General features: G+C 39.9%; 1 protein-coding gene across 5 annotated transcripts in view; it reads left to right on the top strand.

Moving 5' to 3' along the window:
• Nucleotides 1-24,667, top strand: part of GRHL2 (grainyhead like transcription factor 2) — a 65,664-nt gene that overhangs the window by 13,384 nt on the left and 27,613 nt on the right. For 3 of the 5 annotated variants that reach the window (XM_027717488.2, XM_027717486.2, XM_039382275.1), the window contains exons 3-8: nt 2,696-2,763; nt 4,318-4,702; nt 7,206-7,258; nt 10,918-11,074; nt 12,912-13,023; nt 18,102-18,196. In XM_027717488.2, coding sequence (XP_027573289.1) covers nt 2,696-2,763; nt 4,318-4,702; nt 7,206-7,258; nt 10,918-11,074; nt 12,912-13,023; nt 18,102-18,196 — 870 coding nt within the window. The remainder of the gene's footprint in view (nt 1-2,695; nt 2,764-4,317; nt 4,703-7,205; nt 7,259-10,917; nt 11,075-12,911; nt 13,024-18,101; nt 18,197-24,667) is intronic. The other 2 variants (XM_027717487.2, XM_027717490.2) reach the window with 2 other exon arrangements.

The raw sequence follows: 24,667 nt of genomic DNA, 5'->3' as shown, positions 1-24,667 counted from the left end.
ATGCCTGCAATAATCTTAAAAAAGTATAAAAGGGGAGAGAAGCCTTGTCCATCTGTAGGTTTATCTGCTTTTCTGGTTCATTCCACATGTGTTTTAGTTCACTCTTTATCTGGAATATCTCTCATCTGACAGTTTTCCCATGTTATTTTTGTTTGTATAATGATTTCAGTAGGCTGTATACAAACATACAGTGAGGTATGCCAGTGAGGTCTAGCCCTTGCACTGGAAGTTTGCAGTCTAAATAGAAAGGTGGAGGACAGAAATGGAGCTGGACACAGAGACAGATCTAAGTCAATTTACAGGGGAAACACTGACACACAGTTTCAGTTTATGTCAGGTTCTAAACCCTGGGCTTTACCTACCATTTCAATAACTCCTTTTTTGTATATTTTATAGTGTTTAAGTAGACTTTGAGATTTCTGCTGAAATTGGAGAAGAATCCTACAGGGTGCATCTCTGTGTAAGGCACAAATATCACTCTGAAACCCATGCTGACCCTTTGGTACTCTCCAAATGGAATCAGTGTTGCCTCCCAAGCACTAGAGTATGAAATTGTTCATTTCACTTTAAACTGTCTCCTTACTCCTGAAGCCACCTATGGCTGCCTTGGACAGTTGATCTTCTCTGAAAGCCAGTACAGCAGTGCCAGCTCCTCTTGTAATTCATGAAGAAGTAACAGGAATGGAAATTAAAAACTTTTGCTTTTAGTACATTGCTATTAGTATAAATGCTTTTGGAGAATAGGTTCTTCTTAGTCTCTGCTACAGTAGTTAGATGAGTGTTCAGGAGAAGGTGTTGTAGGCAAGATGCCATATACCTACCTTAAATATTGTTTTAATTTTTTTACTGATTATATTTCAAGAGATGTTTCTTGCTTTTGTGTGTTCTTGTCAGTAAAGAAAAGCTTTTCCCCAGTGAGAAAGAAGAAAGGTCCTTTTCTCTACTTAGCAGAGTTATGATAGTGCCAGAATCTGTGAAATTAATGTGGATTCATAAAATTCAGGATATATATGAACAGCTGGAGTATTGGCTTCTGTCTTAGTAATACTTTTGTATAAAGTAGTTCATTAATCTGATAGATTTTTAAAATAAAACGAGAAAATAGCCCTTTTCCTTCTCAAAATTATGTTTTAAGAAACATGTTGTTCCTTGTTCCGGGCAGTTGCAAAAGACTTGAGGTTCAGGTGGAATAAGATGAGATTAACATCTCAAAGCCATTTCCAGCATTCAGTCATAACTATTTTTGTCTTAAACTGGGAAGAAATGATAACTCTTGCTGACACTCTACTCTCAAACAGGAACTTAAAACCTAACCTCTGTACCATAATGTGGAAGTGTAAAGGAGGACTTCCAGTGCACCAGACTCTTGAATTGCCCTTATTTATTGTCTGGCTCATTTGTTCCGACATGCTGGATAATATTTTTGAAGTAGTTTTTCCAGTCAAAAGGAATCATTTGACCTTAACTGTTTAGTTTTTTTAACTTCTTCTATTTCTTATAGTGTTATTTACGTAAACATAGACCCTCCTTCAGGGATAAATATATGATCTTAAAAGGGGAATCAACATGTGCAAACTGTGACTTTTATCCCAGTTCAAAAATACATGAAAGAGGATTTTTAACCAGCAGGATGCTTAATAGGGAGAGGGGATGTCCCTAAGAGAAGGAATGCCTCTGACTAGCACTCTCTGACTCTGCTGCTGTCTTGCAGATATAGTTGATATTATTGTTGGGTACTCTAGTTCACTGTAAGACTGTTTTTCCTCTAAATTCAGATATTTTCCTGATACTTCTTTTCTTTAAAATGTTTAAAGATAAAAGGCATGGCTTTAGCCCATTCTTAGGTCTATTCTTGCTCTTTAAACTTGAGTTAACTGCTGTGATGGAGTGGGTATGCCCTCTTGTTCAAAATATAGAAGTTTTAGATCTCAAATTGCTGATTCAGCAAGAAAAGAAAATATGGTCATGGCAGCAACTTTGCCCTTGGTGATTTCATATCTGTGCTGGTGTCAGGAAACCTGTATGTGGGAATACAAATCTTTGAAGTCACTTGTTGTCAATTCTGAGTCTCTCAAGCGGCCAGATTTGACTGGATTTTTACTTCTCATAGCTGTTGATGCACTCAACAGAGCAGAAGTCAGTGTTTCTGATGGCATGCTAGCGTGCCCTGACCTGTCCCCATATTAGGAAAGGGAAAGATTCACAAACTTTCCCTAGATATGAGTGCTGCACCCTCCAGGCTGGTCTGTAGCAGGAGAACTTAGCTGGTGCTTATGGTTTAGTTGAAAAGCCTTTTTTGTCTGAGCTAAAATGGTATCCATGCAGAGCTCATCAAAGCATCCTATCTTCTCATCTTGTATTATTCAGTGAAAAGTGTGTGAATGTTTTTTGGAATATGAGCTTTGATTTTGAGATAGCTTGGCCTAACTGGATGTTCCAAAGGACAATATAGCAGAGCACTTTGCTCCAGACTGGTGTGCCCAAGAACTAGAAAAGAAAACAATTCCTACATTTTTTCCCTTTGGAAATTTTCTTTCTGTTCACAATCAGTCTCCCAAAGAAAAACAGCTCTTGGCACCTGTGACCTAGACAACACTTGTTGTTACATTTTCCTAATTGTTGCAGTAGAGCAATCTGAAGCTGCAAATGCCTGACAGTTGCATTTACCTGACCCCATGCCTGGTGTTGTTCTCAGGTTCCCAGAGATAAAAGGCTGTTGTCTGTTAACAAAGTGAGTGATAATCAAGAAGACCAAGATAAAAGGTACAGTATTATTCAAAATCATACACCCAGCTACTAACAGTGTTGATTAGTTGTGAACTGAAGGTACTGTGATAGCCTGAGGGTTTATGGTTTTCTTCCAAAAGTTAAAAGAATGAAGGCTATTTTGGGAAGCACACTTTACTCCTTTTTACTTTTAATTTATTCAAAAAATTGTGTAGTATTATCCAACATGCAGTTTTCAAAGTAGCAGAGAGTTTCATTGTTTGTGTTTGGTTTTGTTGTTTTGCTACTGCTGAGATTAGTAAAATCAGATTATATTGACAGTTGGCTATGGGCTATTTTACTCTGTTTTCTTCTTCTAGGGCAAAAAATGAGTAGTTTGACCTGAGTAGCCTGATTTATAAAGTTTTATTTAACATAACTTAGGGTCTGCCCAGCAAATAAGGTAACTCTCTTAAAATCATCCACTTAGAATATTTTTCTCACTCTTCTCAGATTTCAGCTTTTCTCTGTAGGCTAAAAGTGACTTGATTTAGAGGAAGCTTCCTCCTACCTTACTGCGGACAAAAAAAAGTGTATATTTATGTAGAAAGAACTAAGTTTTTACATACAGGAAGGTATCTTTATGTAGAATTATGATGGAGAGAAGCTACACAAGGTTTATTTCAATGTAGCTAATTTGTGACAGCCTTAGACGGTCTCCACTAGCTGCATAAGGTGAAAGTTTAAATAGGTAGTAGTATAAATTTACTGTTTCAAAATAGACTATGAAATGTGTTTTGAGGGAGAGTTTTTCTTCTATGAACACCAGAGAAATTCCTAAATTGAGTGTGATTGACAAAACTGGCCTTAAGTGAAAAGCCAAGAGAGAGGAACTGCAGTGTCAGACCATTTCTCCTGATTTGAAAACAGCAGTGTTACACCTACTAAAAGTTTTACAAGTTAATAGTGTTATGTCAGTGCAACTACTGTCAGAAATGAATTGCTTTCAACAACAGCTGTGGTTAGTTGTGGGAATGCTGCTGGAGGGTACCTTGCAGCCACTATAGTTACTGATCTACTCTGCTACAATGGGATTCCTGGGCTTGCTCTTTCAGAAGAGCATTGATACCAGAGTTACACAAACAGTAGTGGCCTGTCAACAGCCTAGAAGAGCATACATCAGCGTGTGAGTTTTACTGTTGATATTCTGCCTATTTCATGTGCAAATTACCTACTGTGAGTAATCCATACCTTGCCTTACTCTTTATTCTTATTTTGTGTCTAAAGGCTGTTGCACTGCTGGACTGATTTTACATCCAAATTGTAAGCCAAGGCAAGAGCAAGCCCGGATACCCAGAATTTATTGTAACAAGCCTTACTGATTGTAGGTCAAACCAAATGTAATGTTTCCCTAACTGTAAAGAGCTCTGGACCTCTCTGCTTGCTTCGCAATTTCTTTTGCCTAGTATTTGTTAATGTATTACTTCTAATGGCAGTGGCTTATCAGAATTGAAAGACCTCCTTCCCTGATATCTAAGAACATTAAGCTACTTGAGGAGAAGATTTACTGTGTCAGGACAGTTCATAACATTTTTTGGTTTTGTCTCACAGAAATTGTCTTAATACCACGGAAGCTCAGAGTAATTTAAGTGGGGGAGAGAACCGTGTGCAAGTCCTGAAGACAGTGCCAGTTAACCTTTCCTTGAACCAAGATCCTTTGGAGTCATCCAAAAGGGAATACAACACAAATGTGTCTGGGAGCTCAACACCCATCACAGGGACTGGAGTGACTGTGGTTAAAGCAGAGGAATTCACCCCTGTTTTTATAACCCCACAAACACACTATGCAAGAGGAGAAAACGAGGAGCACCGAGGGGTTATCTTCGAACCATACGAAGTGTCCAATATTGCTCCCCACACAAATTATCTCAAAGATGACCAGCGCAGTACTCCTGACAGTACCTACAGCGACACCTTCAAGGATGGAGGAACAGAAGTAAGTTTTTCACCTCAAATTACCATCTAAGACTCAATAAAAAGCTGTAAACAAGATACGGATATTTGAGCTTGTAAACAAGATAAGGAGATTTGAACTGTCCTCAAGAGCCATTAGAAGAACAGTGTTGCTTGTTTCAACAAATTCATTTCTGCTCCTTGCTGTGTTCCTGTCAGTCTGTGCTCTGATTACAGGGGAGCATCATGAGGCGCTTCAGAAGACAGTTTTAAAGATGTTTATTGGAAATTCTGAGAATAATAAATATTGATCTTTTTGTCTTTTGGGATATTGTGTCAAGTAGAGGATAGTTGCCATTCTGAAAGAAGATTTATTTACCATTAACAAGATCTGCCTTCAGACCTATTTGTAACAGTAAGAAATAGCAGCTGCTTTGTGATGGGGAAATTCTAGATGTTCTTTTGAAAGTGCAAATGAGCAGTGTCAGCTCTGCTGCTGGATAAACCCAACTAAGTTGTTCAGAAGCTGTCTGTTGCACTAAGCTGTATTCTGCAGCATGGGCAAGTGAGAAAAAGTAGTTGCATTGGATGAGTAGAGGGGAGTGGAGAATATAACAGCAAGGAAAAACTGCATGTATATGTACAGGAATGAGGAGGAGAAGAGAGAAAAGGATCTTCCTTAAACTGTTTTACAGTTATGCTGAGTCAAAGTGATTTTACAGTCAGCTTTAGTATGGTGAGTACCCTCTGGCTGCTTTTGCCTGCTGCAGAATGATGCAAACAAGCTGGAAATGTAGAAGGGTAAAGACTATTTAAAGCTGACAGTACCTCTGCAAATAATTAGAGATGGTAAATCTCCCCTAGAGTTTGTCTCCTCCCAACTCTACAAAATTGTAAATGTAACAAAAGTGCAAGGCAAGCTACCTTAAGGCTGAGCTACTCTGATTGAGTATATGAGAAATTTACTGTGTGTTTGTTTATGTGTATTATAGAAAACTACATGGTCTTCACAAGCAATAGATGAAGATGTCTGGAGGTGAAATCAATTTTCAGATATAGAACACATGTAGGTCAACTAAATGAATAATTAATGAAGAAATCTAGCTTGCCATTGTAAAATCTGTAGGATCAAACCTTGAATTAGAGACAGTGCTCTACATTACACATTTTTTCAGCTGTTGATGTTACTGGTAAGTGGCTCTTCATTTGAGCCCGGTGGTGCCGTACTCATGGCTTTCCCTGGGGTGCTGTAGCAGAGTGATTCCTTTACCTTGGTTTGTTCTGGGACATGTTGCTGAGAGGTTCCCAAACAGCCCATCTGTGCTGTGCAGAGAGCTATCAAACATGCAAACTTGTTTAATTTGGCTGTAAAAAGAGGCTTTACATCTGTATGTTGACTTTGCATCCCGAACTCTGTGTTATGTTAATTTTGCTACAAAGGTAATATTTTGTTACATGATTTTTAAAGTTATTGGTTAATAGCAGGGTACAGTACTTGTCATCTAGACTTTCTGTGCAGTCTGTGGAGAAAGAATCAGTTAAAATCCACTTGCCAAAAGCGAGTGGAATGGTTTACCAGGTGCACTCACTCCTCTCCATCTTCACTTCCCCTTTTAACTGTAAAAGGGAGACTGAACAACTGACTTTAGCTAGGTCCCCATCCGTAGCTGTTAGGTGAGGTGTATACCTCTGTTGGTGGCCTTTTAGCCCCCAGTGTTCACATGGATGTGACCAGGGAGCAGGAACAGCTTTTCCACTCTGCTGCAGCCTCGCTCCACACTGAGCCTGTCCCTTTGTTTTTTCTCAACTACCCAAATACCAGGATGCGCTTTGTCCCTGCCATGTGTGCTCTGACTGCTTCTCCAGCCACGCACTGTTTCTGTAGGGACAGCTGGATGAAGCAGGTGTGGGGAGACCATAAAGTAAAATATCAAAACATACCAAAAGAAACGTGTGCTAAATTAGTGTTTAGAAGTAGAGTACAGTTGCACTTACTAGTTTTCCTAAGTGCTTGGAAAGTACTTCCTGAGTTGCTGAGGATGACTGAGTTCAGAATTGTTCTAATTCCTGCTCAATTTTAAAACACATTATGAATACATATTTAGAAATTGTTTCAAAGCATTTGTGGAGTGACTTAGTTCTGTTGTACTGAAGGAGTGCTGAGTTTTTATAGATCCCTGTGGTAGGGGACACTTCGGTCAATCTCTTGCTGTGTTCTTCAGATACAATTTCAGCAATTATATAAATATACCATTCTCATCTCTTTCATATTCTTAGTTAGCTGCGATTAATTTATTAGTCCTTTATAGTATAAACACATTTTTTTGAGGTTGGGTAAGTAAATTGTATATTTTTGACAATGTCAACCTCTAACCTTTATATAAAATGTGATTAGCATATTTATATTCACTCAATTTTTTAGATATTTTAAGCTTTAAATGGCTAATGATTTCTTCTGAGTTTTCCTTAAAAAAACATAATTATACTTCTCTTGGTATTTGCATTTTGATTGCATGAAACTATATTTAATTGGTTTTATTTTTCAGAAGTATCGGAGTGTGTCAGTGGGGGCTGAAGAATATATTTATGAACAAACAAGGTATGGCATAAGCTTTGAAATGTGTTGACTGGCATTATACAGGCATGTATTGAGGACAGGCTGTCTCTGTCCACTTCCTACCCTCCCTTTCTTCAGCCTGAGGTGCCTGCAGGGCTCCTTAATGCTGCCAGACATCACTGTCCCCTTGTTCTCTTGCTCATGTTAGTTTTCAGATCTGGCCAGTTTATATCTTCATCTATTACCTTTCCCTCAGTATTGTTTTACATTAGTAACTCCTCTGAAGCCCCACTGAGATATGTGAGATTAAAACTGTTAAGGGTATGAGGACAAGAGCATCCTCCTGTCTCGCAGGCCTCTTAATAATGGCCAGTCTTCGCGAGCGAAGATTTTTGGGAAAGGTCATTAACCCTTCCAGCCTGCGCAGTGGATTTTTTAGGTGAGACACAGCGTGCGCTGAACTGAGCCCACCCTTTAGTCCTGAGGTTCATCTGCCGGGGCCGAGCAAAGCTTGGACAGTGGCAGTGAGGTCCCCAGGATGTAGGTTTGTAGAGGTCCCCCAAGTAACAGGGCACAGCCTTGACAGCCAGGTCATGAAATCTTTCCCACCTTTCAGGATGCAGAAGACAGATGTCCAGGATGGTTGAACTGGCTCCACCAACCTTATGTAATTCCCATCTTTACTCTTCCCGTCTGTTCTTTTTTCTGGTTACTCCTAGTAGGTTTTCTGTCTTTTCATGCTGCTTGTTTTGGTACTTCATATTTACCTATAAAGCAATATAAACAAAGTATCTATTACAAATCATGTAAAAAAACTTAAGAATTCCTAAAATATTTTTAGACAGCTTCAAAAATTTAAGCTTGAAAACTATAGTGTTCTCCCTCAGCACAGAAAAATATATGTGCAGCATGGGCAAATGCTGCAGAGTCCCTTTAACCAATAAAGACTGTAATCACTTAAGTTTTTAAGTTGGTGCTTTATTTCTTGCTTGTGAATGGTTCTGTTTATTATCTGAGTGAGTACTCTCACTTTAGAAACAGGAACATGCCTACATTTTTTTCCTGGATTAGGCATATGACTGCATCTGTGGTGAAGGTTCCTTATAGCCTGATCTTTCTTCTGAAGAGGATTAAAACAATCATTAACTGCAGTGAGCTCAGAACTGAGTCACTGTATAGGCAGAACATATGTAATAGATATTTAGCAGATATCTAATAGATATCACTTACTACGTGGAATATTTGTGAAGTTGAATCCTGAAGCATTGGTATTGTTAACAGTTCTCAGACATTAGGCCTTTCATGCCCAGGTCCACGTTAGAACAAAACCTCTGAATGAGCATTAAGAAATACAAAATATGTCTTTCCTGAAGTGGTAGGTGCTCAGAAATTAAAACTTCAGATTGAAAAAAGAAGTGGTGAATATGAAAGTAATTGGAAGCCTGATAGAAGATCCCTTAATGACTACACAGGGGTTTAGTTAAGACTCATGTTGAGGTTCAGAATAATATTATAATAATTTGAGTGGCTGCAATAAATTTTAAGGGTGAGAGTAATCCTCCTGCTATAGGGCACACTTTGACTGCCAGCTGGGAACAAGAAGTAAATTCACAAGTGGTACCACACAGAGACTGCAAAATTGGCCAAGTGCGATGTGTCTGGGATTTACATTTTTTGACATCTTTCTGAAACATCCAGAGTGACAGGAAACAGAAGACCAGACTGTGGCAGACTGTAGGCAGCTCTGTTAAGACACTGTCTGACTTTGGATCATCCTAAGCCCTTCTCAGCACACATCATCATTAGGCCTTCTGCCTGCTGGGAGGTTTTGAGGTGCATGTCCCAGGGCACTCAGCATGCCTTGATATGTGTTCCGAAGCAGTCTTGCAGCACACAACCTGCAGTGCCTTCATGTGACACTAAATCAAGGCTGTGCCCCTACCACTAATGGGTGGTCAATCCATAGGATGAGCAGGATGGATGCTGGGTCTGCAGCACCGGTGGTATTGCTTTTCCAGTCCACTCAACAGGACCACACTACTTGCCAGCGTCAGCAGTGCTTCTGTTCCCCTTGCACACAGGACAGGCCATGGCAACACTCCCACAGTGGGTGACAGAGGAGGGGACCACGGGGCCCTTTGTGCTGCCTTCTCACTGTGTGAGAGCCTTCATGTTGGCAGCAACTGCATTATTGAGACGTGCCTGTTCTGCCATCAGTGGGTTGAATAGGTATAGATGAGTGTTTTGATTTTACCTTAGTTTTGCTTTGATTTAAAGCAACTAGAACTTTTAAGCAACTAGAAAAATGACTGAATTTAAATTTATAAGCTAAGAAACACTTAGAAGTTGTCTTTGTTTGATTAAATGATTGCTACTAAATAATTGATACTAAACTATCTGAAATTCTTCCCTTCGGATGGAAAGACAGTGGATCTGTTGGGGTTTTTCTACCTTCTCGTCAAGTGGGGATTTAAATGTAATTATTATTCATACATTTTAGTGGGCTTTTTCTATTGGATAGTTAAAAATATTTTTGTTTTCCCCTTATTTCTGTATTGCTATGGCAGTACTCTGATGATCTGGAGTTCTTTGCTAGAGTTAGAAAGTTAAGGATACACTGTTGTTTTGGACCAGTATATTCCTCCTTTTGATTCTGCTCTGACACTGCTTAAATACTGTGTTGAATTAGGACTTTTGTGAAATTGCTTCCCCCACATCTCCAGTTCATGAGGACATCCTGCAAGTGACTCCTTGCATTAAGCTTCCCGTGCAGTTTGAAGAGAAGATTTTTTTTTCTGCATGGTGAACATTATTTTCATTTAAGAAAATGTGAGGATCTGCAGGCATCGTTTTTATTGGATTATTGTTCAAGCCTGTTACTGGAGGAGGCAGATGGAAGAGGCTCAGTGAGAATTGTTTCCAGCTAAGAGTTCACTAGGAAGGCTTTAACTTTTCATGATTTGAGAACTGATTTAAAAGTGGGAAGTTGTTCTATGAAGGAGGGTCTTTTTGAAGATCTAAAATTCCAGCACAAGCGCAAAGCTTTTCTCTATTTTTTTTCTGTTTTTCTAAAAGGAGGTTACTTGGTTGCAGGATACAACTAAATGTAGGCACTTTGTTCTGTCTGACTAATTTTGAAAAGAAAGCTTGTAAAAACCTTGATTTGCATGTTGTCTTTAAACAAATAAACTTACTGTCCCTTCTTGAACTCCTTCCCTGCACTGTGCTGAAAGTAGCAATTGGACTTTTCATTCTCTGAGTCCATCTTTTGCAACAAGTTTTATTCTGGTTGGGTTTTTAAAAAATAATTATTTATTTATTTCTCTTTCTGTGACACTTCTAAGTTTAAATGTCTGTGGAGTTTGTGATTTCCTGCAAATCATACTGAATTCCCGCCTGGTATTTAACACTCATTGTGGGTTACATAGTCTTGTACTTCATAATGGTTCTTTTCAGAGAAAGTAAAGATGTAGTCTTTGATCCAAGAGACTTACAGTTCAGATACTTTTACATTTTGTTGCCAGATCTGATGAACTTGGAAAAAAAAGTGCATTTTTAAATGGCCATGTGACCTTTTCCTGGAATTTTATTATTAGCTTCTTACGCCTTATGCAATGCATGAAATACTTAATAAATGGGGACAAAGAGAAAAGGAGAAAGTGATACGGATTTTGTTGATGTTTCTCTCCTTGTCTTTTCAGCAGCACTTTTCAGTATACACTAGAAGCTACCAAGTCTCTGCGTCAGAAGCAAGGGGAGGGGCCCATGACCTACTTGAACAAAGGACAGTTCTATGCCATCACCCTGAGTGAGACGGGTGACAACAAATGTTTCCGGCATCCCATCAGCAAAGTCAGGGTATAGTCCCATTTCTTTCCTAGGTGGGAATGGAGCTCTGTACATAGATGTAGTTGTGGTTGGTTGGCTTCTAATAATTTTTTTTTTCTTGTGGGAGGGGACAGAGCAAGCTTATTCTCATGCTCGATGTAAAGGTGGGAGAGCACCATACTGATGGTGGCAACAAATGTTTTGGGATCTAGTTTTTTCAGTGTGATCTTACGAGTTAATTATATACATATCTGCCTCAGTCTGTGGTTTGGCAGAATGATTATGACACAGAGACTGCACTTGGCACTGATGAACTTATCACTGCCACGATTAAAGTAAAGAAATCCAAGAACAGCTACATCTCCTTGTAGTCCACCTTCACTTACTTGTGCACTTCATCAGCTGCTTTCCAGTGCATTTCAGATAAAACATGAAGAGTTGACTCCATCCTTTGTGACATAAATTTTAAATCATTTACATTGTATAAGTATGAGCTTTCACTTGATATTCACCCATAAGTATGACAAAACGAATGATTTGCATCTTAAATTCCATGGGGTGGGACTGGAGCTTGTGTATTCAGCAAAATCTACTTTAGGGAATGGGCCTCCCGATTGCCTTGGTAATGTTTTTGAATTAGCAAATCCTAACCCAGTAACCTTGGAATGAACAATGAGCTTCAGAGTTGCTGCCCTGTAAATTTTACCCTGGAGCTGGCAGGGCTGCATATGTATGAGGCTGTGGAAATGTTTCCATCCAAATAAACGAAGTACTGTAAGAATGTTGTGACTTTAGTAAAAGGAACTGATGAAAGTCAGTGTGAGCAGTGAAGCAGACAACAACTTATATGTTTCTATCATACATAAAGTTTAGAGAGTCTCATCTTAAACAGAGGCAATGATTTGGAAACCTGGATTAGCAATTAATTTCTAGCCTGGTTTCCTGAGGACATGAGGCTGTAGTGTTACACTGTTGGCTAAAGCTGATGTAAGATTTCTCTCTTGCTGCAAAATCTCCTTCCCTGCCACCTGTTCCTTCCCCCTTTTTGGTTCCAGCTCTAGCACTTGCAGAGCTGAAACAGGAGACAGGAGCTCACTGGTCTGACTGAAAACCAGTCCTCATAGGCCTGGTTCAGTACCACGTGAGTTTTGAAGCTGTGGCAACAGAAGGGTTGAAGTTGTAAAAGAGAGATGAGACCACATCCTTTTGGAGGATGTAGTTTACAGAAGATTGTGAAACCATGTGCAACTTTCACAATCATGTTCTGTTTGCCAGGGCCCTACTCAGGCGACTCTTGAATTTATTGCCAATTCCATCCAAACCTGACAGAGGTGCAAGAGGTTTTGAAGGTATTAAACCTCTACAAGTTCCATGTAAGTGTTTCATAGAGGAAAAAGATCAATGCTGTCCTTGGTGGAAAAGCTGGTCAGCATGGTCAGATCTGGTTAGTGCATCAGCTGGCCAGCCAGCACATACCTGATGGGCAGCCAGTGTGCACAGGCATAACTCAGGGCTTGTCCATGGCATATATTGCCTTGTGCCCACGCAGAGACTGGACATGGAAGATGTGGTGATGGTGTTCAGCTTTTATGCAAAAGGTCACAGAGCATGTGAAGGGTTACAGTGGTGACTGTGTGGAACATAATCCTGGACCTTGCATTATTTTCCAACTACATTTCCTCTGCCTGGAGTCTTTAAGTGCATTGCAATATTGGACTGGATTAAAACCTAGCAATCTTCTACGACCAAAGTATGAGGAGAGGGTGGTGACTGGATCAGCATTAGAAGCATATAGGAGATTTTAATTTTTGTGTTTCTGACTATTAATTATTTTAACTAATGTGGTTTCTGGTGGTTTTTTTCATAGAGCGTGGTCATGGTTGTTTTCAGTGAGGATAAAAACAGAGATGAACAGCTGAAATACTGGAAGTACTGGCATTCCCGGCAGCACACAGCTAAACAGAGAGTCCTCGACATTGGTAAGTGTAAGAGGATCTCCAGATGTTTCAGGGAAGATTTCAGATATGGAAGGCTCTGATACCTTGCACAGTACCGCAGTTTTTGGCAATGGCTCATCCCTGCTAGGACTGGACAGGTCTATGGAGCAGGATAGGGAGCATGCAGAAGGAATGGTTCTCAGTAGTTACACAGAAGAGCTGCCCCGTGCATGTGTATTTAGTGATCCACCTTCTGCAGCTGGGAAGTCGGGGTCTGCACCTCCTCAAGAGTGGCAGAATGTTTGTTTTCTTTAGTTTTTCAAAGGCTGATCCAGTCTTTGATCCAGTAACAATAGCAGCCAGTAACAGTTGTGTTAGCTAATTGATGTGGAAGTGCAGGCTGAGACTGAGGATGCCATCATCCTGGTGACTGCAGACGAAGGCACAGGACTCCTACACTCAAAGACTTGGAGTCTTGTTGGTGTCAGCACTGAGGGAGAACAAGCTCTGGTGTGCTATCCTGAGAGATCTGTTTACCGTTCATCCCATCTAAGGTATTTACAAGCCTCAGCCACAGCTGCCCTATCCACATGCTTGGGAGATTTTAGCAGAGGAAGAACACGTACCTTCTGCCAAGGAGCCTGAAGTTTGAATCAGTGGCAGTGTCTAGACATCAAGTGCTTCTCCCCTCCCACGTGCAGTTTACACATGCAGCCATCTGCAGGATTCCAGTCAAAGGAGTCGGCAAGACCAAAGCAGACAGAGTCTATCTTGTTTTGACCGCCTGAGGGAACCAAACCATTGAATGGCAGGAATGAGAGGAGGCAGAGAGGGGTGCGAAAACAAAGCAGGGTTACTGGTAGAGAACACCACAAGACTTCAGGGGCAATTGAACTGGGTGATCAGGGAATCAGTACCTAAGTGTTTCTACTCACACAATGCCTTTAGCCTTTGAAATGCTGCAGCCTCCGAGGAGCTCCACTTAAGGTCAAGTGTGTTTTGTCAAAGCAGCTCCTCCCGAATCTCCTCTCTGCCTCTTATCATCATTTTTCTGGCTGAACTGTTTCCCCAACTTCTTTGGGTTTTTTCCTTTTTTCTTTTCTTGCCCTTTGGTATAGTTCAGGCAGTAAAATTGCCACCTGAGACCAAATGACTCCTATTGTGACACGTTAAAAGAGCAAGTGTGCCACGTCACAGCTATTTCTGAAGGCTGCCTAGTTTTTTGTACTAGTCACTACAAGCTTACAGTACTAAATGCTCATACCTTTGAAAGTATGCGCTCATGAGCTTGTTCTACTGCCATGCCAACACCCTCTGACTCCACTGCACTTGTGGTGTCCTGGCACATTTCAGTCCCTTTCCCCAGTGAGTCAGCTTATGATGCATATTCTGTAAAATAGTGCTCTGCAAAACAAGTGCTGTACATGAGCTGTGTGTTTACCTGTGTTAAAGTGAACGTCTTTTAATTTTCCATTGGTTTGAGATGAAACAGGTCTGTGCTGACTTTTGAGGCACTCTGGTGCGTATTCTTTATTTGGACTGCAAACACGAGCACAGCCCAGTGTAGTAAGACTTACTGACTCCTTGTCAGATGTAAGAGCTGTAAGAGCATGGTTCACCTCAGAGTTTTCAGAAGAAAGACCCAGATGTTGCTCAGTAGTGTTTTCTTGAGAACAACTGAAATATGGCCTTAGCCCTTACCAAGTATGGTATTTCTGAAGTGCATTTAATTTTCTTTGGCACTTACCTTATGCCTATTTGGTTTATTAGACCAGAATAGCTCCCAACTTTTTCCCATACAAGTAGCAGTCTCCCAGTTTTACCATCAAATGATCTAAATGAGAAACTTAATCCAAATTTGAAGCTGACCCTCCTTGAACCAGATAACCTCTAGGGATTCCTTCCATCCAAAATTATATTGAATGACTCTATGAAGATTTCCCTTTACATTAAAAATTCAGGACCTTGTAGGGGTCCTGTAAAGGAATACTGAGTTAGTGTCCAGGCCCCAAAGTTAACAGAGAGAATTAGGTGTCTGTATATCTGCATCACCTGTTCCATATATGTTTATAGTCTTTAATATTATTTTAACTTGATGTTTGTAGCATGTTTAACATCTGTGAATTCTTTTTAATTGTTTATGAATGCACTTTTAATCTAGAGCATGATGTGGTCTTTAGCAGGCAGAACATCAAATGAGTTTGGGATGCTCTAGTTCTGGGCTCCAGCTGTTCAGCCCTCAGATAGGGGTGGGGACTGTGCTTATGCTGCTTTCCACAGTGGCACAGGTCTGTCTGTCTGCCTTCTGGCCTGCAGTTATATTTTGGAGATCAGAGGAAATAGTGACTTGCTGCTTCACTCCAGTCACATTGGGGTCAGTCACTGCTTTAATTTGTTTTGTGTACTGGCTGGTGCACCTCCTGGGAGAAAGGATGGTTGAATGGATTAGATGCAGTACCCCATCTGTAGATGCATTGATATTAATAGCATAAGCTTGTACTTACATGTAAGCAAGTCAGTGCTCGAGGAATAAACCTGAAGGCTTTGATGCTTATTAAGCAAGAAGGTAAGGCATTTTCTAAAATTTAGGCTGTCTGCTATAATTGATTTTTCTGAAGAAGGAGGAAGGCATGTTCACTCTTTTTAGCATGAGTAAAGAGGGCAAAAAAACCAGCTGTCTTTTTCACAGTGCTGTGACGTTTGATCACTAGCTTTTTCTTTTAAAATAATGTGAAATAAATAATTCAATACTAAGTTGCAGCAAATATTGATTATTTAGAATCAGTACAATAATTTGTGAAATACCAGGACAGGTTCAAATATGAAGAGTGGGTGTGGAATCTTTGTGCTCCAGAAACTTGCCTATGTTTTTTTTTGGGGGGGATAGTTTGTATTATTTATGTGCACTGCTACTATATATATATACAAAGAAGCTACAAAGGCTACTACAAAGTTATGTAATGCATGATTAGTAGTTAACATTAAAAATTTGCCATTGTTTACTATGCAGTTTATGTAACACAAGAGGAAATAATTCCTGTATAGCCATTTTCTTGAATATTAAAAAACCCCAGCTTTCTCTTTCTGGTAACTCACAGCAGCAGAAGCGGAAAAATTGTAGTCACTCTAACAGCTTTCAGATATCCTTGGATGTAAATTCTTTCTTAATCAACTGAAGATCCTTCTTTAATTGTCTGTAAATTGAGAGGAATAGGATACACTTCTACTTTTTAACAGCGTGTTGCATAGACACTCCGTGAGATTTGTGTATGGCAATTAAGGAAGCAGAGGCATGTGTTGGGGGAAGGGAAGGGTTGGTGGGATGTGAGGTTCTGACAGCCTTTTAGGAGAAGAAAACAAGTGTCTTTACGAGACATCTTGTTCATGTCTTTCCAAAGTGCACCTACACAGCACGCCCATATGCAGCAGTCAGTTGCACAAGGCACTTTTTGGTGAATCATAAATTTAGAGGTGGGTGGATGTGTGCACATGCATATTAAACTACTTATGTGTCTTCTAATTCCTCTCATTTGCATTCCCATACTGAATTTAGATAGTGAAACCAATGACTTCAGTTAGAAAGGAGATCTGAGTTCTTGGTGGGAATGAAAAGCCTGCCTGCCCTCTCAAATACTGTGTTAATTTACTACATTACCAAATATCTCGTGCTGTTCCTTCGGTCTGAACAGTGATTTTTTTATTGTATCCAAACCATTTATGTGTCCCAGGGACACAGTTTCACTTGCCTAGTGAGATGTCAGCATTCTTGTGTTTTAGATGAGAGAAAAGTATACTGATTGCATGTCTCAAATGTTAAATAATCCTCTTTGCAGAAATGGTTTTGTTATAAATGATTTCATAGCAGTTATTACGTAGAAATTATTTTTTAGAGACCAACAGTTTAGAAGAGCAAAGGAAATGAATATTGAAACCATTTGTGTGCCTCACAGAATACAAAAACATCCTCTCTCCATAACTTATTACAAAGCTAAGAATCAGCATGCTTCTAAGGCACAGATTTGGGAAAACATTAGATCAAGGGAGTAATTTCAGCCCTCTGGCACTGAGTCCAGTTACAACCCTCAGGGGATTCTTAGGAAATATATATGTCCCAGAGAGAGTTGATGCATTTGTGTGAACTATCTGGAAGTTCCTTTAATCAAGCAGGTATTACCTGGCACTTCTCTTAATCTGTCAACAAAAAGAAGAAAGTGTGTTAAACTGACCAGCAAAGGGAGAGAAAAAGGTGGCTTGTTCCTCTTTTCAATAATACAGACGACCTGGGAGTTGTCTGTTTTACATGGTTTTACACCCTTACTATTTCTAGGGGACTGTTGGGTCACCTATGAAATCTTCCTCCCTTTTGCTTTCATTCCTTGCTAAAAGCTAGCTTATTGATAATATTAACAGCCCTTTCGGAAGAAGGGAGAAGAAGGTGCAGATTTTGTAGTCAGACAACTTAAAAATACTCTACATTTGTTTGTTTGCTGTTTTAGTTGCATAAAAACTTTGGAAAAATGATCTTTGTGGGTTTGTTTCTTTGCAGTTTTTTGTTGGTTTGTTTTTTGTTTTGGTGTTGGTTTTTGTTTGTTTTTTGTTTTCCTTTTTTTTAATAGAGAAACATTGATCCAACATCTGGTGCAGTTCCTAGGAAAGTTGAAAGAGCTGTGCAAGAAATGTACACTCTAATTATATCCTTCAATTATAGCTCTTAGCCTTTTAGAAAGCTTCATTAGAATTTACTGTAATGCTATTTATTTATGTCAAGTTTTGAACAGTCTCTTTAAATGCTTCAGTAGTTTTTTAGTTAATTTTCCAGTTTTGGCCATTTCTTGGCCAAGCTAATGAAATGCACCTGCTCATTGCCACTAGAGTCACACTTACTTCTTTTTGAGAGCAAGCAATATTTTGTTAGAACATCAGCCAGTGATATACTGTGCGTATGACTCAAGTTGCATTGCATTATCTCTTTGCAATTAAGGTTATTAATGAATCATAAACAGTACAAGAGGTAGTTTTGATGTGTTAGAGAACCCAGACGAAGAAGCAAAGATGTACTATGAACTGTGAAAGTTCAATTTTTTTTCATGGGTCTTTTGTTTGTTTGTTTTTTCTTACAGCTGATTACAAAGAGAGTTTTAATACCATTGGGAATATTGAAGAAATTGCATTCAATGCCGTGTCCTTTACTTGGGACGTCAATGAGGAGGCAAAGGTGAGGAAAAGCCATGCAGATGGTATCCCTATATAAATACCATCTATCCATAGTCACTGTTTCACTTCTCTCCTTTTTGACATATAAGAAGGATTGCTGGTAGGTGCCCAGCCTGAGAAACAGTAGAAATTTTTTTCATATTTGCCAAGTCAGGTGTAGGACACAAGGTGAATGTTTTCTTTCTCTAAACTATCAACTTCCTTTCTACACTAGGAACATCTCAAATAATCAATACTCTGTAAGTTAGACTATACCTTCCCTTGTGTTGGTGCCATTATTTTTCATAGTGTTACACAAACTGTCCTTGCAATTGGGAACAAATGTATTTTTGAGGACTAATGCATTTTTTTTTTACTTTTTTTTAAATGGTCAAGTACCCTCAGGCATGGAGTTTTTAATTCAGGATTGTGACTGCTAAGTGGACCTATAAACCAGAACAGAAGAGTTTCTTACAGATAAGGTTGTACAAAGGCTGTCAGAGTGCTTCAGCTGCATGGACTAGTGTGGGAGAAGTGAAAAGCTGCCGGTAATTCTAAGAAGAAGTTGGCCCCCGGAAGGCAAACAACAAGGGAAATAGGCTGTGTAAAATGAGTGAGGGTAATGCAGTACTCTTGGGGATGTAGAGTTACTAAACAGCAAACACTGTTGAGCTTGGCAAACTCCTGATACCATTTTCATGTTGAATACAAAATGCCCAGTGTTCAAGTAATGCAATGAATCTTTCAAATACAGAGACATCTTCATGCACAATTCCTCACTGCGTTTCTAACAGGGAATTAGAGAGATTGCACTGGAGCGAGTGAGTCCTGTGGGAGATTGTGTCGAGCACGGGGCGATGGTATTAATACTCACTGTCCTGACTTGCTGACTGAAGGTGCTGAGGTTTGTAGTAACAGGGATTTTCATCTCTGATGCACATCTTAAAAAAAAAGACAATAGTTCTGAAGACCACCCAGCTCTTTCAAAAGCAGGCCTTGGTAAACAGAGTTGTACTTGGCCAGTTGCTAATGTAGTTATATTTACTCATCTAATGATTACATTGTCACCGCCTCAGATACTTCCCTGTTATGTGATTCCATTTCGAACTACAGCTGCATGTGACTGTTGTGTGTGTGTGTGTGAGCATTATGCAAGGAGATACAGCAAATACAGATTTGGGATCTTCAACACAAACAGACTTTCTCAGGGACCTTTACAGAAGCGCTACCAGGGCTAGAGCATGGCAGTCTTGTCCCACTGGCATCTACCATCCCCGCTGCCAGGGCTGGCAGTTCTTTAACGCATTTGCAGCTGCTAGCCAGACTTAGCAAGACACCATGTTGATCTAGAAACAAGAAAGTCACATCCACTAATGTCAGGTGTTAACCTTGGGACATTTTGTTCTAATCTCACACCATTCACATTGCTCTTGCCTTGGGTGCCACTACATGAAGAACACAACTGTTGCAATGATCACTGGAAATAAAACATACTAAGACTGTAAAATAAAGACTCTGTTACTGTTGCTGGACTAAAAAACTGTCAGGAGTGAAATTTAAGCCCCTTGTATTTCTGCAGGAAGTAGTAATTAAAATGCAAATTAGCTTATGCATATTTATTTTGGGGGATAGTTAATAAATATCTGATCTTTTAGGAGCTTGAACTGCAAATGTATTGATAAGAGGATTCATAACACGCTTTGGTGTTGAGCTATGAAGCATGAATCAGGCTGTATGTGAAAGGTTACCACCTTGCCTGCACTAAAGTGTCTCCCTCCCTGCACATGTACATGTACCCACTTGCTTGCTCCTGTGGGAGAGTCTAATACAACAACCAGTTGCACCGGGTCTGGGGATTCCCATAGGATGCCCTTGTGGTGTTGGAAAGCTGTAAACTCTGAGGCACGTCACTGAAGGCTGTTTTTTCTCCAGCAATTACCTCATCCAAGAGAGATGAAGAATTTCAAGGCGTAATTACAGACTCTTTTCCTAAGCTTTTTGAATGATGATCTTTCAACTGGCTCCATTGTTTCTGCTCAGTGTTGTTTTCTCTTTTCAACCACAATTTCAAGATTAAAACTTAACCCACTCAGAGGCACAATGGCTTTTCTCTTTGGAGTCAGACAAGAGTAGCACAGAGCAGTTCTTTGCAGGGCCTCTGAGATGGGATGTGATGAAGTGCTCTGCTGGCCTGGGAAGTAACAAAGAAAATGGACTTCTTGTTGGAAGTGCACAGGGGAGTGATCTGGAAAATCAAACAAAAGCAGCAGAAATCACATATCCAAATATGCCTGTCTCTCCTGGGAGACTAAATCCCGCATCTAGGAAGACCTATCTGGAACATCAGATTTCTCACTTTCCTACTCCACCTGGAGGGCAGCTGATTTAAAGCCCTGTTTCTCCTCATTTAGAGCCAGATTTCTCCTCCCACACACAAGCGGAGCAGACACTCCCCCTCCTCCTCCAAGTCTTTCAGGATGAGGGTATAAGAGCATGGGTGTGGCAGCCAGTCTGCCTGCTAACAGTGAGCCTGCTAAGGGTTGATAAGGCAGCATCTCATGTGGGTCTTATGTGGAAGAAACAGGAATTCAGAGGAAGAGGCCTCCCTCTATTACCCCAGTAATGTGATTGGAACCGAGCTGTTGGTTCCAGCTCCCCGTGCTTGGTGCCTTGTCTTTCAGCTGCTGCTTGGCAGAACAAGTCAATGGAAAGGGAATCTCGTACAGCTCATGTCAAGCTGTGGAATAATCTCACTATTGCTTTGTGTGGACTAAGGAAACAGCACCAAAGTCAGAAACGCCACTCTGCTGGTGTTTCTTCTGCTGTATCTGGTTGACAGCAGTCCCCTTGCCTTCTGGCAGAGCAGAGTTTGTCCTGGTGTATTCTTACCCTTTTCTAGGACAATATCCTTTTCTACTGGAGCCCTTATCTAGAGGTCGCTGTGGGGCTTGTGGTTCAGAGCAGGATACAGGAAAGTAAGGGGAAGACTGTAGCCATGTCAAACTCTGTCTTATGCTTCCTTAAGACAAATATATTGTGCTGTAAGGGAACAGAGGTAGGAAGAGAAGAACAGTTTTGTACAATCCATCTTTGTTTCACTTCTGTATTTAGTTCTGTGTATAAATATGCAACATTTATGGGCAAGGTGATTTGTCAGCTCCCATTGGTTGAACCTGAATGCTATGTTTGGTATTTTTAAAGGAGTTCTTTAAAAAAAGGTGAGGAAACAAACAACAATTAACAAGAACTGAATGACTTTTAGAAGTCTATTTATATAAATATGCTAGAAGGTAGGTAGTTGCCTTGCTGTTGCCCTGTAGAAGATTTTTTTTGCAGCATCTGGCTGGTTGACAAAGTTCTAGTGGAGGCTTTTGAACAGAGTTCAGCTTCATTTTTGATAGACATTCATCTGTCTGCTTACAGCCTAATCGCTGACAGAAGTTAGTTTGCAAGGAAGATAATTATGAACCAGAATTCTCCTGGTCAAAGGAGAATATATTTGTCATAAATCCTACCAATTCCTTGAGATATGCCTTTTCTGTGATTGGTAATTTTCTAATTTAAAGTGGTTAGGACGGTGTTAATTCTGAAACAATACATTAATTGAATATTTTTATGGAAAATGCTTTTTAACCTTAAATTCAAAGATGTTACTTCAGTGAGCAGTTGCTAAAGAAAAATGTCACCTTAAAGACACAAAAAATAACTTTCAGTGATACCAAGAGGTTACTGGTTTCTGCTGAGCACCACAACTTGGACATGTGGTAAAGAGACATGTTGGTGGATATATAATTGAGGCAGGTGCTGACATATGCCCTTTGGTGTGCACAGGAGTTGTGCACTCTGCAGTTGTTGTGTATACTTGCGTGCAATCATTGTCCTGCTATATTTAACTGAAATGTAGATCTTTAATCCAAAGCATGCTGAAGCCTCTGGGAACCTTTCCAGGTATTTAATGAGTTTTGGCATAGCCCATACAGTAATAAGCTGTTTTCAAAGAGTGAGTGATTTGCAGGATTAGGTTCTTGGATATTGTGGGCCAAAGTGAGCTCCAATTCCAGCGGGCACAATGGTAAAATCAAGCTTGTAGAGCAGAACTCTCTCTAGCAGCGATTTGTATTGTGCCAATCCATATTTCTTTAACATTGCTAGTGATACTTAGGACAGGCTTTGACTAGTATAAGAATTATTTTGTTCATAATCACAAATTTCCTTCTTAAGTTACATCAAATTTAATTTAATTTAATTAGGAAGGAAATTAACATTTTCTCTACTCTCAAAATTTAAAGGTTGAAGGAAGAGATGCTTCATTTTGGGGAGTTAGTACCAGAAATTATGTAGGATTAGACTTGGCAACTACTTTAATAATCCATGTCTGTCTGTGCAAGTGTGCATATATATATATATATGTGAGACATGCACACACATGTGTATATATTAAAGAAGAGTTAACCTGTGGTAGCACATAATGTTGAAATCCAGTGTATACTTGGTAAGTATGCATCTGAGATTCAAGGCAAATGGCATTTTTATGTAGTTGCCTGGGTGTGGTGTGGGTTGAGGAAGCTTCAAAAGAGTAGTGCAAACATTTGCTGGAGACATTTGTATTGAAATAAAACAAAGGTTTTACCTTTGTGTGGGATTTATAAGGTAACGGCTGGCAGGAGAAACTATAAAACCACACTTTTTGTGTATAGGAGGAATGATGGGATTGATGTTAGTCATTTGAGAGACACGTCATTTAACTCTTTGTTGTTACAGTCTGGAGGGATGAACTTTTTAAAAACAGGGTTTTTAAAGACCCATCATCCAGGTGTAGGTGCTATGTATTACTGGTATTCAGTAGAGAAATTGCTGTAAGTTTCTGATTTTGTGCCATAACACACTCTTCCCTCCCTTCTGCCCCTGGCTCTTTCTGAGACAATGTGAGCCAGAAAGGTAAATAGTAATGAAAGGCTTATATTAAAAGTTTCGTAACTGTAGACCTTTAAGGTGTATAAGCTGAGAGATCACAGCAGGAGTCATGTTGGCTGAATTAAATGATAAAAAGGGAAATGCACTTCTGAGCCTTGTTTTCTCTTAAGGCAGTTTACTGTGTTTGTGTCTTGTACATCCCTAATTATGCTGCAGTATTTAACAAACAGTCAGTAATTCACATAATAGCAGCTACACCATGGAGGAGTGCCTTCCCTGAAAGAGAGAGTGCTTTTTCTAGACATGCCGTATATCAAACAGAAGAGTTGTCGTTATCTTAGGCCACTTTTGAAACTTTCTCAGCAACAGATGTTTCTCCAAATTAGTATTTCATTACCAACGGCATGCCTGAGCTGGAGACTAGATGGGTGGAACTCTGCCATTAATTGCTCTAATCTGAGATATACTGACATTAAAAAAAAAAGACATCACTATAATGACAATCCAATTGATAGCAAAACATTGTTAAAATCCAGTTTGCACAGGGGAAAAAAAAAAGTTTGTAAATTAATTCAGATAGACAATTATATTCACTTTTATTCATAGAGTTCTAAGACAAGTGTAGACAGAGCTGGGGAGGGAAACTGATTTCTGCTCCTGCTACTGTTATTTCTACTGTGCAAGAGACCTCAGGAAGGAGGATCTTAAACCTGGGTATCTGCCAGGAGAAGTAGAGCAGTGCTTTTTCTTTTTACGTCTGAAGATGGGGTTGTTTTGCCCCTTGTCTCATAGAGAGTGGGAGTACCTGCGTTATGGACAGGAGGTGAGAAAGAGAGGAAGATGAGGGTTGTAAAGGGCAAAGCAGGCTGTGCTTGGACAGGCAGTTAAAATCATTGCTGCTCAGAGCATATCACTGCGTTGTGGAGGTGGTTTCTGGTCAGAGCAGGGGAGAGAGAAGGGGACTGTCCAGGTGTTTCCCCAGGTCCTGTTCACCATAGCAGCCTGCTGCACCACTGTATTAAAACTGGTGCGAATCTTTAGTTGTGCAAAAAAAAAGAAAAAAGGAGACCCTAAAATCAACTCCAAGAACAGGAATACACCCTCTTCCCCTTCCCCTCTGCACACTTCCCATGTTTTCTGAATCTAAAGTCAGTGTTGTGCTTTACAGGAAAGCTAATAGAATATTGCATGGAGACAGAAAATTTCCCCCAAATGAATGATCTATGTTAATTTGAATCCATCTGTCCATCTATGAGGTGCAAATGATATGGCAGAAAGTATAGTACACTTCATGTACGTGAATGTACAGTCATTGCTTCTCAGAGAGATCCTGATGTATTACTGTGTCAGGACAAGATATTGAATCTTACAGCACATATCTATTATTCATGCTGAATAATCTGTTATTGCTGTATAGGGACTCTTGAAACAATAAAGTCTGTCTTCCCCAGCTGCTCCTACTCTGCTCTGTGATTGTGGTGGCAGTGAAAGAGATGACACACAGTGTATGTAGTTGATTAAGGTGGGACAAGATCTTTTTTTACTTCTCAGCTGAGCATGCAGCAAATGTTGCAGATGT

The sequence above is a fragment of the Pipra filicauda genome, unplaced genomic scaffold (genome assembly GCF_003945595.2).
Source record: "Pipra filicauda isolate LSUMZ 115617 unplaced genomic scaffold, ASM394559v2 scaffold110_size2237424_pilon, whole genome shotgun sequence".
Classification (NCBI taxonomy): domain Eukaryota; kingdom Metazoa; phylum Chordata; class Aves; order Passeriformes; family Pipridae; genus Pipra; species Pipra filicauda.
This window is presented reverse-complemented; position numbering and strand designations above follow the sequence as displayed.